General features: G+C 38.5%; 1 protein-coding gene and 1 long non-coding RNA gene across 2 annotated transcripts; one reads left to right on the top strand and one right to left on the bottom strand.

The window, feature by feature from the left end:
• Positions 1-4: 4 nt before the first annotated feature.
• On the top strand, positions 5-7734 carry LOC127356576 (uncharacterized). The gene is made up of 3 exons (XR_007882005.1): positions 5-99; positions 6637-6688; positions 7589-7734. It is a non-coding gene; the product is annotated as an uncharacterized LOC127356576 (long non-coding RNA).
• igfals (insulin-like growth factor binding protein, acid labile subunit) lies at positions 448-3464 on the bottom strand. Its single transcript, XM_051388428.1, has 2 exons — positions 3329-3464; positions 448-3196 (listed from the first exon to the last, which is right to left on the bottom strand). Exon 2 carries the CDS (start codon positions 3189-3191, stop codon positions 1458-1460), a length of 1734 nt encoding a protein of 577 aa, XP_051244388.1. The 5' UTR covers positions 3192-3196; positions 3329-3464; the 3' UTR covers positions 448-1457.
• Positions 7735-16194: the final 8460 nt, after the last annotated feature.

Below are 16194 nucleotides of genomic sequence, written 5' to 3'. Positions count from 1 at the left end.
GGAAGCGAAAAAAGTGTTTTGCACCTGAACAGAGGATTACTCTACAGGCCTTCTGCTCAGACTGTTTATGAGTGTGTGAGAGACAGAGACATGTTCAAGGTACGGTACGTTAAACTAAGTAACGTAAGTTTGCACAAATATAACCTAACTGGTGCACAGACATCAGTAAATCATTCTATGAACATGAACTAAATGAAGAAAGGACAGGTAAGCTAGGTAAGCTAGCTTGGATAGCTGTGCTAAAATGATGTTATTCAACCTACATCTTGCAGGTGCTGCGTCGACCTTATGGAGCAAACTGTTTGACTGAAAGGTTTTGTATTTGTTGTGTATTTTGTTTCTGTGGAACTTTGAGGTGCTGCTGGGTAAGGAAGTGGTGTACAGCTGTGGATTTATCTGAGCTGGATGTGGAAAGGTAATTTTGTGGGTACATGGAACACAGGCACACAGATTTAAAAATGTTTATTGCGCTTTTAAGGCAACATTGTATTTTTTAAAGTAACAAACATGGATATTTTCTAAACCATATACACACATAACAACATACTTGAATACATTTCCGAGCTGTGCAGATATTTCCTTCTGCCTCCTGCCTTTTGAGAAACGTTTGTTCAGCCAGCCACATGAATGATCAAATTGTGACTTACAGCTTAATCACTTTTTCATTTTGTAAGATGCCAGTTTTGTTGCTCTTTGTTTTGCATAAGGTTTATGTGGTTCTCAAAAAATCATCTGTTTCCATTTTTCTTAATGGTTTTTCAACAGTTTGTGGCAGTTTCCCATTTTTATTGTCCCAAAATGCTCATGACCACATCAGTAAAAATGCTATCACACTTGTGTTAATTTGATACTTTATGTGTTCATGGGCATGAAGGGAGGTCCAAGTGGTTTATTGATGAACATTAAACTTTAAAATATTTTAATATACTTTCATCTAAATGCATTACGAGTTAACTTCTTTTTTTTTTATCTCCTGGAATGTCCAAACATGTCCAAATCCAAAGTGCTAAAACTCTGATCCATCTTACTCTCTATTGTCAATATAAACTTAATTATCTGAAAGCATTTGTGGTGGATTGAGGAACATGCCGTCATATTCTCCCTTTTTTGCCAAAAGGTGACGGTTTGCCAACTTTATTGCAATTTTCCACAATTAGATTATTTCCACAATTAATTATTAGTCGATAATAAGATATAACTCCATAAAGTTGAAGCAACAGAAATATTGGTTGGTTGGTCTTTTCAATTATAGCAGAGCTGTTTTTAAAAATATTATATGTACATTTATGTGTAAATAGTAAATTTGTAACAAGAACCTGAATCATGCATTAGTATTACAGTTAAAATCACAAAATCAGAAAACTGAATGAGTTTACATTGTTGAAAATATTATGGGTAACATCAGAAATATTTTCTTGCCACCAACCAATGCCTTAAAAACCCCTGTGAGGGTTTGTCTAGCAGCTTTGAAAGTGTTCACTGTCAATATCCCGCAGGTCCTGACCAGCTAGACGTGGTGGGCTGGTGCATGTAATGTTGTTGTATATGGTGATAGTTGTGTCAGGTTCTTCACCCTCTGCATGGGTCTCCACTTGCCGAGGTATCACCAACGGATTCCTCAAGCTGTAGTTTCTGAGTGGGAGGGCACTGCAATCACATTTCCACCTGTTGCCAGAGAGCAAAAGTTTTTCCATACTCTCTGGGAAATCGGGGACCATGCTTGTCAAGGCATTAGCTCTGAGGTCCAGATAACGGAGCTTTGGGAGTAACTGTTTTGTGCCATTCTGCAAAAATTGTCGACACTCATTGTTGGACAACAGCAAGTACTCCACATTCTTGAGGCCAGAGAATGTATGGCTTGTGAGAACCTCCAACTTGTTGAAACTCAAGTCCAGTCCCAGTAGGCCCACCAGGTCCACAAAACTATTGCGTTCCACCACAGAGATGTTGTTGTGCTGCAAGAAAAGCCTTCGTAGACCAGAGAGTCCATTGAAAGCTTGAGTTGTGATCCTTGTTAGGCAACCTCTATCCAGATGTAGGCTGTGAAGCTTTGACAGACCTTTGAATACTTGGTCGGGCAGACTGTGGAAGCAGCTTCCAGACAGGTTGATGACAGCCACATGAGAGAGCCCTGTGAAACTACCCACTTGTGCCTCCTGCACTTGGTTGTGCTCTAGCTCTAGGACCTCCAGATGACCAAGCCCTTCAAAGATCCTTTCCCCAAGGGCTCGGATCCTGTTGTAGCTGAGTCGTAGCTCTTCTAAGTACTGCAGATCACGGAAAGTCCTGGCCCTAATTCCAGTGATAGAGTTGTTGGAAAGACGCAGTACGTGAAGATTGTGTAGGGTCAAGAAAGTGTCGTCATGGAGAGAAGTCAGTCTGTTGTTTGTGAGATCCAGCCATCTTAGCGACTTCATCCCCACAAAGGCTCTGGGTACCACTGTCACAATCTGATTTTGGGCCAGGTAAAGCTTTTGTAGTTTAGTGAGTTTAACAAACACATTAGCTTTGATAACCTTGAGGTAATTTCCAGTTAGATCCAACTCTTTAAGCTCAACAAGATTTTGGAAAAGCTGTGGCTGCAAGTAAGCAAGTCTATTTCCTGCGAGAACAAGCTCCCGTAGACCTTGCAGGTCTTGGAAAGCTGTCTCAGGCAAAACTGCAATTGAATTCCTCCCTAGGTTGAGAAGCCACATGTGTGAGAGTCCTGCAAACAGTCTTTCCTCAATACGAGCCAGCTGGTTGTTGTACAGACTAAGTGAAGCAAGGTTAGGTGTATTCTGGAAGATTGTAGCTGGTATCACCCGGAGGCGATTTCGTTCAAGGTGAATGTGGGCTAGCAACCTAAGTCCTTTGAAAGCCTGAGGGTCGAGTGTCATCAGCTTGCCATTCTCTAGATTCAAAAAGTCCAGGTTACTAAGATCCTTAAAAGACCCTGCTGGGAGTGAGGTGAACAAGTTGCCATCCAGCCAGATAGAATGAGTGGATGGGGGTATGTCAGGTGGGACTTGTGTGAAGTTTCGAACACTGCAGTACATGTTGAGCTCCAAGGTGTAGTCATCATGAAGACAGTTGCATCCCTTAGAACATGGAATAGGCTCTTCGACCACTTTCTCCCCAGCTGTGTCGGGGTCTGGCAACACCAGCGATGTTCCCAGTACCCACAACACCAACAGCACAATGGTTTGCATACCAGCTGTGGATAGAATATTTACATCAAAATTTAAATACTGCAGAATACAGAATGCAATTTTGCAACTGTAATTATTTTCAGAAATTTTCAACATTACATGTTTTGATGCTTTAAGGTCTAAATTCTATTGCTTACCTTAAATCTCGGAGCTCTTGATTTAAGGTGGACAGGCTGTGAAATACTGAATGACTGAACCTTGTGCAAATGTTTGTATGTGGAATGAAGTCTGACAAGCCCCCGAACCTTTTTTTTTTTTTTTTTTTTTTTTTAAGTCAGGTGCGCTTAAAGTGTATATTAACACATTCATGTCCACTTGTGCTGAATGTTGCTAATAACTGACCTCGTGTTTTTTTCTTAGTTTTATATTTTGTTTTACATCAACATCATTCTTGATCATTTCACTGCAATAATCGAATGTCCCCAATTATTATTATGTTATTAAGTCTGTAAAATTAGAATATGCTTTCCATTGCTTTGATAAGGCGTTATCTGTAATTAACTGTTGTAAGTTCTAAGATTTATATGTACATATACCTCAGTTATTCTTTACATATCTCACACACACACTGCATTGCTAACCTATTAAGGGATTCAGTGTAAGTGGCCTTTGGTGTGTACTAAACTCAGGGTCCTGTCACTGAGTGCATTTGCAGTAGATCTTAACTGATATACAGTGGTACAGAGATAAGATGAACCCAGTGCACTAGACCCTTTAGGATTTTTTTTATTTTTGCTCATACTTGACCTTTTTAAGAAAGGAGCATTTGATAAGAGAGGCAAAATTGTATTTCAATTCTTAACTCAAACTTGGAAGTATATAGCTCATATTAAATATCAATTTAACCAACCCCCTTGTCACACGTCCTTATATTTGAATAAAATCAACTGTGAGCACCTGTCTACACAATTACAACTTAAAACATAAAAACTATAATGTCAGTATAATTTCTGTTTGATTCACTTTTTTGGCAGTTCAGGATTAGGTCAGTTCCAGAGGTCCATTTCCTAATCACATCTATGATTGTAATGACTAACTTTCTGTTTGCTCTTTTTCTTGGTATCTGGGTTCTTTTAGACAACCATGAACTGGTCATGCTCTAAAGGACAACCAAATCCAGATAACAATGTTGTGCTTGCACATGAATTTCACTGATTGATTTGCTAACTATCGTGCTGAAGATATCCTCTAAGTTTGCAATGTCTGTCATTCAAATCTGGTCCTAAGCTACAGTGAATAAGTAGGCAAAATGTCATCAGGCAGGCAGGCAGGCAGGCAGGCAGGCAGGCTACGTGATAGACAGCACAACTTTACCTCCTTAACAGTGTTGGAAACATAGGAGTAATAATAGTTATTTGTATTTGTATCTGTAGTTGTTAACATGGGAGTAATAATAGTTATTTGTATTTAAGTAATAGTCCAATACAGATGAATTGAGATGAATGCCTGAATTTAATTTTGTATAAATATAAAATCAATATCTTTGAATGTGTAAAACCTAACCCTAACCCATTTCATTGAACAGATTTATAATGAATAATACATGTGGCACAAATATGGACAATACACATAGTAATTCTCAAGTATGTCACATACCAAAAAGAAATACACATCATGTTTATTTTTAATGGCATGTGAAAAGACCAATGTGTACTCACTGAAACCTTTGTCAGTATGCATATGGCCTACCAACCAACCAATCTCCATTTCACTGATCCTAAAGAAAACTGTACTGAGGAAATTGAGGAGTCTGATGAATTTTTATTTTTATTTCTCTTGCCAGTAGAGAGCACTGCTGGTCTGTTGTCACATCTAGCCCCAGCAGCTTGGTCTTTGTCTCTAAAGGGCTCTCTTAACCTTCTAAAGGAAACTGTTTGTTTCTTGCTAAACAGAGTATGACCAGGAGTGATAAGCAGATAATTTTAAACATAGATCACAATGTGTTTAGTATTGTCGGTCACTAGAGCCATTAGAGTTGTTGCTCTCTGTTTCTTGATGGGTTTTTTGGCAAGGCATATAGACCACATATATCAACAACATATATATATATATATTCTACAATTGAAAGCAAGTTTGCCTTTTTTGTTTTGTTTTGTCATTTTATAAACAAGGAAATAAAAAAATTGCAGTTTTTAATGCTGTTTCAGTCACAGAATTGCCATACCAAATGGTGGCTATAGTGAGTGTTCCTCCACTGACAAACACCTCTAATTGGCTTCCCAGCACTCAATCAGACACAAAGGTTTCCAGGTTTGTCAGTTGCTGTGGGCTTCCTGAGTGGAGGAGAAGAGTCTTCATAGTGAGTGGTAGAGCCTGCTGCTGTGGCTGTAAATGCTTGACTGGGCTGTGCCTTGCTTCTGGAAGATAATTTTCTCAAATAAATCTGGATAAATTTTGTGCTTCCTCAGCAGTGGAGAACAGGCCTGAAAGGCATGATGTCGATCGAAAATTGGATGAACGCATGCTGATCAGTGTTGAAACCCATCATAACTTCACTTCCTTCAATCTACTGCTCTGCAAATAAATGCCAGGGAAGTCTTGACTTGCATTGGCAAGGAAGCTCAGTACAGACTTTTAGGATCCATTAAAACATGAACTACACCTGATTGATCCCTTGATTAATTCAGTTGCTGTCTTACTAGGTCTGTTTAACTGACTTTCTTTATTTCGTATGGACATGTCCAATTATTTTCTGTCAATCCCACACACTGTATTTGGTATTCTTCTGGGTACATTTTTTTTATTGTAAAAATATTACGAAGCCAATGTCTTGCTTCACAGATTGCACAGAAATCCTTTGAAGAATTCCTGAATTAAAGACCTATTAAAAGTAGGATTATGACTCAGACATTGTTATCTTTTTTATTTGTCTTGAGTCTTTGTTTAGGCTGCTATCCAAGTATTTGTACACAATTTACGGTCAGAGCTGATTCTTCTTTGACACCGTATCACTCTTCCAGTTACCTTGTCCGACATAAAACACGGTTAGATAATACATTGCTAAAAAGATGTATTGAGGTATTATCTGCTGTATTTTTGTAAAGGAAAGACAGCCAAACACCACAGTACAATCCTAAGTGAACCTCAGATAAGTACATAAAAGCCAGCAGCTGAATGCAGTAAACTGAACCTCAGGATGGACTATAATCGACAAAACCATAAAGCAGCGGCTTACTCCTCCTGTGCAGGTGCAGCAGGCCTCTGGATATGCATAATGTTGGACCCTCCGATTGGTCTCATCTGTTGCACATGACATGGTGCATAGTGGTGCATACAGCCACAGGAGACAGCCAAAGGAATTACTTTCTTTTCTGTGCTCTGTTGCTTTAATAGGGCCCACACATCTCACTAAGAATGGTTAAAGGATGGAGGTCTTTTCTTATTCTCTGCTATTAACTAAGTAGAGAGCCTTAATTGTACTAAATTGTTTTCTTTGTCCCTATAGGCTTAAAGTGAGAACTATCCTGCCTCCCCAACCAAGCAAGGTAAAATCTAAGGTAAAAGCAGGTTAAATTTGAACATCTTATTGTCACACATACACCAATGTTAGTTTATATTGAATGACAGCAGGCTCGCCACTGTCATCCACTGGCAGTTGTTAGACTGTTATCCCCTCACAGTAATTTAAAACTGAACAAAGGAAAATGTGTCTTGTTCAAGAAAGACAGCTTTAAAACAGAGTTGTTCAGTAGCCTTTCACCCATCGAGGAGATGGTGGTTCAGCGCTGCTCTGAACCCTGGTGCTACCTCAACCCCTTTGACAGCCAAAGACCCTCGACACCCCTGCAGTGGCTATTAATAACGCTCGTAGCTCACAGTCAACTCGCTGCTTTGGAGGAGGAGAAAGAATCCATCGGCTTTGTCTCGACATCTGGAAAGAACTCAGCCACTGTTTCTTAATTGATTGTGATCATTGTGACCAGAGCAAATCACTGCAGCTGATGACCCAATTAAGCTGTTTGATTTTGCCAGTTGGATGTGTGAGCCACCACTGCTGCCAAATCCTGTTTGGTCCATAAAATTCAAACATGAATATATAATTAACAATTTTAAAAAATTGTGTTTAAACATGATGCTAACCTGTATCAGGGATTATGTCTTTTAAGACTAAAATAAATAATTTTGGCTATAAATTGTTCCTGTTTCCTAACATTATAAGAAGGGAAAGAGGCTTTCTTGATGTATAATCTTAGAAGCTTGCATCCGAGAGGGATAAATGAGGACTTAAGAATTTTTTTATAATTATTTAATAAAAGAGAGTTATGGATATTTTCTGAGGTCTTAATCACTACCCTTATTTAAAGATTTTATTTTGTGTCTGTTTTCCCTATTTAACTTCATTAAACCTCAATAGGAACACTTTAATTTTTTTCTTCTCATCCTCTGGTCTTGTGAAGGTATGCCCAGCAGATTCACTAACATGGATGAAACTTTTGACTTGGCTGAATAACCTTGAACACATCCAGACAATACCAGCTGCTTCTTCTGGGAGGAGAAAGGTGAAAGACACTTCATGCACTCACACACCAGTCACAACACACAAGTCTGTCTGAATTAGCTGCCATGCTTTGAATCATGGAGACCTGGATCCAATTCAAGGGAAGAAAGATAAGCAGCTGATGAATCCCAGGAGAAAATCCCCAGCCTCTTTTAGGTCTATCATTTATTTCAGTCACATGGCTTTAGCCTGCAAGCAAACATTTCAATTGAAGGACACTTACACTGCACTTAACCTGTATTTTTTAATTCCTTTTTTTTAATCTTCATGTGAGAACATGCAAACCCACATAGGTAGGTTGAGCCAAAAAGGGCTGACAAGCACATGGCTACATTCTTATGTTGAGATTTTCTTTTTAATAGTACTGTGTGTATAACTCACCCTTCCTTTCAGATGCCTTGCATTTCATCTGAATGCCATTTTGAGGGGGGGGTATTTCATTTTCTTGTGCAGCTGTGTCCAGGTGAAAGAGTGATCCAATTTTGGAGGCAGTGTCATCCACATCTTCATATATCTGGGCAAAATAGGAAGCACATTTATACATAGCAACAGGCTCAGCTGAGGCAAAGTCGGTAAAGCTTCTGTCAAAGTCTGATGACATTTATACATTTGCGTTGTGCCATGTGAGGTGTCAAGCTCCTGTGTTTCTTTGCAATGATGCTGACATTTTGAGTGCATGGTTTGAAAGTAGAACAAATCCTGGTGTTGCAGCTTAGTTGACAGCAGTCACAGTGAGTGGAAACTCAGCTGACCACTGTTTGTCTTCGAGCTATGCATATTTTGTATGTTTAGAAATCTTGAAGAACTCATTGATATCAGGAAACTTAACTCTATAAATCACAACAAAACTTGTCCTTTACTTGGTTGTTGCACACATGGAACAGCATGTTCGTGTGCTCCACATCAGTTCTCCAAATGAGAATGAACCACCTTTTAAGACTGCTTGTCAGAGTTGAACGCAAGCTTTTTTGTGACACACTTCAAAACATCCTTGATAAATATTATTATCACTTGTGTGACCTTTCAATGGGGGAAAAATGTCAGCTGTGTCTCTTTGTACTTATGTCCTCATACGCCTAATGGATGTTTCTAATGGAACCGTATCAGTGGACTCATCAACTGGAGAAAGGAAAACACATGTCCTTCAGTTTATCCTCAAGATGTACTGATATTACTTTGGATTTTTGTGCCACATGTTTTCTGGATAACTGAGTTGACAGCTGCCATGATTTCAGTCTATTTCTTGCAATCTTAAAACAGTGAGGAGGCAGCCTTGATAAACACCTCCATGTCTCAATTGTCTTTTTATTCATCTGCTACATAAATTGACAATTCTGAAACTAGCTGAGATTTTACTTCTCTTCTAACTTTGTTTACATAGTTCACTCTGGGCTGGGCCGTCGCTCTTATGGGATTTAAGCATGGTTCTGAAAAGCTCTGTCAAGTTGCCTCTCTTTGGCGATACAAGCTAAGATAGTATTTTCCCCACTCCTTGTGGAAATTCCATGTTTTTTGTTTGTTTTTTAAACAAGGCTGGGCTATACTAAGCATGTTAGCCAGCATGTTCTCCTCATGACATACTATTGACACCTTCTTCTATACAGTTCTTAGTTACCTCAATGGTGACAGGCTTTGAATTTCCACTTGCAAATGATTTGATCTTGAGCTCTATATGCAGATAGTAGTGGCTGGTCATTTTGTGCATTGTTTCTTGAACAGTATGTCATTAATACTACATTTCTTCAGTCATGAAAGAAGATGAATTTGAAAAATCAGGACATATAGTAGATTGTTTTACTCCATGTTAGTTTCCTGCCTAACTTTATCTGGGTCAGTTCTGCCCCCTATCCATTTCATCCACCCTGAACAGTGAACTGTTCTTGTGATAGAGAAGGACACTGACTATTCAGGGCAACGGCCAGCACAACGCACTTTTCAATCAACCATCTAAAAATGTCATATGATTGAGCAGCTTTTTCTGTTTTTTATCAGTAGCTCAATGACAGTTGTTGTTCATCTTTTATGTCTTCAGAGGTATCATTTATGTGAATATATGTGAATCTGTATAAAGCACAGGGCGTTGGCAGATACATATCATACAAATTATTTAGTTCTTGCTGCAGTTTATGTTACATATTAAAAGCTATCCCAATTCCTCAAAATCCTTTATTCTAAAATGACCCATTTGTTTCAAGTTCATCATAGATAAGCAGGTAAAAATGTGTGTCACTGCAAGGTGATGAAAATGGTGAAAAGAGTGTTATCAATCTGTAGCCCAGAGCTCCTGCTCCACATTTAGGGTAGTAGAGTGAATAAATGTGGATAGTAGTGTAGGTCAATAATAGGAAATAACACTGTGCCTGTGGGAGGAGGGGAATATTTTGATAGTTCCTTTTCTTAGACAGGGATTGTAGTTCACAGATCTCACTTTGACAAGGTTTTATTGTAAAGTCCTAGAGTCCTTGTTTGGTGATGAACTTTTCTTATGGCCCATGAAGAGACTTCACACACCACACCACAGGCCATTGTGATTCAGCAGCTGAACAAAGGAACGCATTTCTTTCCCATGGATCTGTATTAAAAAATATCTACTACAGCTCCTCAAATAAAGACAGTTTTAAGATTCCTTGTGAGCAAAAATTTCAAAAACTGAATGAGGATGCTCACATTGTTGGGCCTCATAAGTCTACTAACAACACACTCTCATTTTTTTATTTTATTTTTTTCAGATTTACTTTTCTTCAGAGCAGATCGCTCCCCAATCAGAATTCGCTATAGACTATAGATAAATGAATTATTTACTAGTCCAACAGTAGTTTCACTGTAGAAGAGCTCATTTTGGCTGACAACAGGGGTCTTGTTTCCGCCATTTGAATACTGGCAATTGTGATGTTATTCCTCTAGACAGATATATGGCTGCTTCCTTCCAACTGGTTTTATTTGGACAGTAATCTTCACAGTTTTGTAGCCCTCCTGAGTGAGAATGTTTTATTTTAACTGGCTTTTGTCTGTGAGTTAATGTTAATGAACAGTGTAGGGACATTTTTTTCTGTCATATTGGTAGAAAGAGATGTAACATTATTGATGGTGATGAGTGATAGAAATGTTTTCAATAGCAAGAATCTCAGTTCACAGTATTAACCTTATGATGCAGCCAATTTCTGCATTCAATTACTCAGGGGTGTCCCCAAAACTATCATGGAGCTGCACTGGGGAAAAAAGTACTTTTAACCCAAGAGACTATCTTAATGAATGAGTTTTAGGAACTAGAATCTGTAGTAAGTAGAATATGATTTCATCACTGTAAAATTTCACAGAGTATCAGTGTTTTCATCACACTTTCACACAATTCAAATGCTACATGCTTTTTAAATTATGCATTAAAGCCAGGTGTCATACAGTTCCTTTTTGGAATTGTCTTCTTAAGAAAATTCCTATAAACTGGTCAATGTCTGATGTGACTTTGTGACTAAACTTGGTCTCCAGGGGCTTCTGAGAGGCTAGCAAAGCAAAGGTGAGAGGGCACTTATGGAATGGATGTGAAAGAAAGAAATGAGATAAAGAGGTGCAGCCAGTCTGAAAGGACAAAGAGACCAAAAAATTATAAACCATCTCTGTGACTTGAATGACTGCCATTTTTCAGTGAATAGAAAGAAGAGACTCACAAGAGAATGCGGGGGGATTAAATCAATACATGATGGTTCATCCAGGTCTCTTTGAGTTTGCTTGTTTTTACTAATGATAAAACCAAAAGTTTACATAGTGCTGGGCATAGAGTAGCAGAAGTAAAAATAAATCGTATTACCTATGCAATAAAAGAGGACACTGTAGTCCTTATCATTTTTGTAGCTGATATTTCCAGAATAATTTAAAATCCACTTTAATTTTCTTGTGACCCAAAAGGTTCCCCAACACGTATTTGAAAACCATTGTGCTTTATTAAACCAGGCCTGATTTAACATTTCATCAGCACGCCATCGCTCACCCCTTTCATGACATTTCTTGATTAACTGTGGTCAAACTTAGGAGCTCTGCTCTTCACAGTGCCTGTGTAAATGAATCATCTTTCAGTTTTAGGCTTCAACTGTTGAGTATTTTATGGAATCAGTTCACATTTACATTAGATAAGATAAAATATTCCTTTATTTGTCCCACAATGGGGAAATTCCAAATTTAAAAAAAATCCACTTTTACTCTCGTCTTCAATGTTTGCAAGATTTGTACTTGCATGTATCCTCTGAGGATCTTACTGATGGAAACTGTCTTAAAATGTTACCAACAAGATGTACTGACACAGTTTAATTGAAGTTAATCAAGTCTGATGGTGGGCCCGAACCCACATTGGAAAAGAGATTTGGCAAATAAAACTTTAGAGTCATGACCCACTTGGCAAAATTGCTTCTTTCCTTAGCTGTTAAGGATTTAAGAGCAATGTTACTACTAAAGGCATAGAAAGAAATGTTCTTTCAATGGGGCTGGAGGTAATGTTGTGCTTTAGAGTGTTTAGTTTGGACTTCTAATAAAATTTGAAAATAATATTTACACCTAGACACTTAAGCCAGTCTCATCTTTCCTTAACAAAAACATGCAAACATTCCTCCTAGGCAGCACTGTTTTTATTTAAACTATCCTTGAACTTGGAACAGAGAATTCCCTGTTGACCTCTATTATTTCTTTCCATTTACGTGATCTCCTCACAAATGGAGCAGGGAATAGTGAAGTGTTGGTTAAACTAAAAAGCTTGATTTGAAGGAATACAGCGATACACTTATTTAAATTAGGTAACATGCATACATTTAGCACAAAATTTGCTCCTTTCTATACAAAAGAGCCTCAATTCACAAACATAAAGGCTTACAGCCACACGGTGAAGATTATTTGCGTCTTTAGAGAGTTGGTGATAATTTAGGTGCATTTAAAAGGGTGTCACACCCAGACATTCCAGTGATCATGGTAGCAGCGCTGTGAGAAACAGAGACAATGGTTATGCACTGGAGAGAAAACAGATGCCCATGTACCCAGAGACATGAGGGAGAGAGCGCAGTGAAAGCACCCCAAATAACAATCATTCTGAAAAAACACTCCGTGAAGAGTGAGTCATAGAAAAACAAGAGGCATCACACAGTTAGAAACAAATGAAAGAGTGAGGGAGTTCATATACACTGATCAGCCATAACATTATGACCACCTGAGCACCCTGGTGGTCATAATGTTATGCAGCCCCACACACAACAAACTGTGATGCACTGTGTGTTCTAACAACTTTTTATCAGAACCAGCATTAACAGTAGTTCGTCTGTTGGGTCGGACCACACGGGCCAGCCTTCTATATAGAAGAGACAGAGAGAGAGAGATTATTTTTACCACTGGTTTCAAATTATTATCATGTGTTTACTTTAAATACATTTAAGAACAAATATTACTGAGACCATTCCAGAAAATTGCAGATGAACATTTATCAGACGCTAAACTGACTAATCGGACTTTGACACAGTATGTATAGTGGTTGCAAATGGTGCGCAATTCAAGGTGCTATCAGCGGCCGCAATTCATTCTTTGTGAATTTGCCCCTCAGAGTATCACAGCACTTGAACCCGGGAAACAATCCCTATCCCAAAATAACATGACCTTTCTTTCTGCCTCAAGCAGGAGAAAAAGACTTCTCACTGTCTTTGTCGGCCGTGGAGTAATCTCTCTGAGGAGCTCCACATTCCTAATCTCTATGTGCCTCCTTTCAGAAACTCTTAGATTTTGCTCCAAGTTGCTTCACTTGCTTTTGTAGCTGCACAATGATCTGGGCTCTGTTACTCTGCACTGGCTTGGGGAATGGATTAATATGGAGCATTGACAGCCTATTCTGGCCCTTCTGGTATCTATTTATGTAAAGGGAATTGCTCCCTTATTAACCATCTAGCTTGACTGCAGTACAGTGGAAATTATGACCATTGATGTCTTCTCTTCTTTCAAAATGAACATAATAGCTCTCTGTAGATTGCTACTCTTTTTTTCTTTCATTAGAAAGGAAACACCAGCAGAACAGTGTTTGATTAGTGTATTTGTTCATTACTTTGATAGTTACAGACATTAGTCTTCCACTCCTCTTTCTTTGTCTTAATCTCATACTGACTGAGAGAAAGAAGAGAAATTATATCAAATCACTGAATCATAAAGCTGTGGAAACTGAACCTTGGCTCACAGATAAATACTGAATTAAAATGTAACGTGTTAATATTTCTAGACCCACCAGCTATATCCAACTGAAGAACATAAGGACTGCACTCGGCTTTTGTTTCCAGGATACACCTTGTAACTACTATCCCTGCAACAGCAATTTTCCAGTTAGATGAAGCTGAAATGTTCCGATACCATTTTTCCTTCCCTATACCGATTCCAATACCTGAACTTGACAAACAAACAAATACATACAGAGAATTAATTCCATAGAACTATCTATTATTATCTAGTGTTTTTCACTAGCTCTGGCTAAAGTTACAGAACCGGAAATCAACTATTATTTGCTGTGCTAAAACAGTAGCTCCCAATGCCCAGTGGCAGCGCAGCGTCAGTTCTTCTCTGACTCCTGTTTTTATTGCAGTCACAGAAAACACTTGAAGTAATCCCTCTTTGTTGAGTGTATACATGAAAGAAATTTCACAAAACACAACAACATTTCACAAAACTTGACATGACATTATTCTAAATAGACAAACACACACAGCCATACTTCAGAAGTTACTTAGTATATCCTGTTACACGCATTTGACGCAGGGGCAGTTTGTTACATTATCGGCATTTACATGTCAGTTAACACGTTGGGATGCTGCTGAAACTGGCAACATATGGACAATAACTTTCTGCAGGACAACGTTGTGAATAATTAGGAAGAAAATGAGGATGCTGTTTTGTGTTATTAGATGAAGAGAGAGGTCACCCTCATGACTGCTTGACTGTTGTGGGATAACCTGATACATGATGCCTTTTGAGTTTTTATTTTATATTTTTTCCACCTCTGGCTGGATTAACTTTGTGAATGACAAAACATAGATGACAGAAACCCCGACTAGTGGCGTAAAGTTGCAATTAACCAACGTTGACCAGCGTTAGTTTAACTGACTAGTATTTCTGTTGTCAACTAGCTCACTCAAAACTTGCGACATCTGTGGCATTGTGCAGTGTGATGGAACTGCACATTTTCAAGTGGCCTTTTATTGTGGCCAGCCTAAGGCACACCTGTGCAATACCCATGCTGTCTGATCAGCATGTGTGGTGGATGGATTATCTCGGCAAAGGAGAAGTGCTCACTAACACAGACAGATTTGTGAACAATATTTGAGAGAAATAGGCCTTTTGTGTACTTAGAGAAAGTCTTAGATCTTTGAGTTCAGCTCATAATGAATGGGGGCAAAAACAAAAGTGTTGCGTTTATAATTTTGTTCAGTGTAGATACATTGTATATAGATTGCAGTTTGTCTTAGTAAAGCTATAAGATGCCAAATGTATACATACTGAATATTCAATAAATAAAGCTGAATGTTCATCTGTACACCACAATTAGGATAAACCTTATTGGTACCAGGGAGCGAAAGCCAATCCTTTCGCTGCTTGTCTGTCTGCAGGTCTGTCACTGTCCATCTGTCCTCTCTCTGATTTTAGAGTGCACAACTGTATTGTAGAGCGGAACAGGATCCTGGGGTTACTGGCAAATGTATTTCTGTGAGTGATTGTTGTTTTTCTTTTCAGTTTAGATAATTGTTGTTAAAAAAGAGAATTTTGTAGAAGCTTAAGGAAATGATAAATGACAGTCAACATGGACTGCCATGAAGTTGTCCACTATCTTAAAACTTTTGCTCTAGTACATTCATATAATCCTATGATATAATCCTGCATTATTTCATGTTTAAAAAATCATGCACCTTTTCTAATGTCATTTTTCACATACCAGGACATGGTTGTGGCCCCTCTGTCTGACTGAATTAGGTTATTGTGCTGATTTAATTTCCAGAGGGAACCACCCGGGTTGTAGGAAACATCATTTGCTAATTAACAAGAATGTCTCCTGGCGTTTTCAAGAAAATGACAGTGCTCCCAGAGGCTTGTTAAAACTTAAGTTCTGATAGAAAGCACGGCTGTAAACAGGAGTAATCTGCAGTAACAAGTTCAAAATGGATTGAATTCTCCAACAAGTGCAAAAGTAGCAAAGTGATCCAAATGTGCCCTCAGTCAGTTGCTGTATTGTTCTGAACAACTGAGCTGCCTGCCCTCCACGGTTCTGGTGCTTTTGTTTTGCAGGTGGTACATGTGTGGAGTTAATGGTTACTGCATCACTACAAAAATAAGAATTGAATTGTTTGTGAAATTGTGTGTGCATGTGTAACTGTGTGCCAATTTTAAAATGTGAGTAAAGTGCTGCTTTTCTGATGTAAAAGGTAATTTCTTTTGGGTAATTTTCAGGAGTCTTTCACATTTCCTCAGAAAACTTGAATTTGAATTCCATTGCACAGCTAT

Source organism: Dicentrarchus labrax, unplaced genomic scaffold (assembly GCF_905237075.1).
Source record: "Dicentrarchus labrax unplaced genomic scaffold, dlabrax2021, whole genome shotgun sequence".
Classification (NCBI taxonomy): domain Eukaryota; kingdom Metazoa; phylum Chordata; class Actinopteri; family Moronidae; genus Dicentrarchus; species Dicentrarchus labrax.
This window is presented reverse-complemented; position numbering and strand designations above follow the sequence as displayed.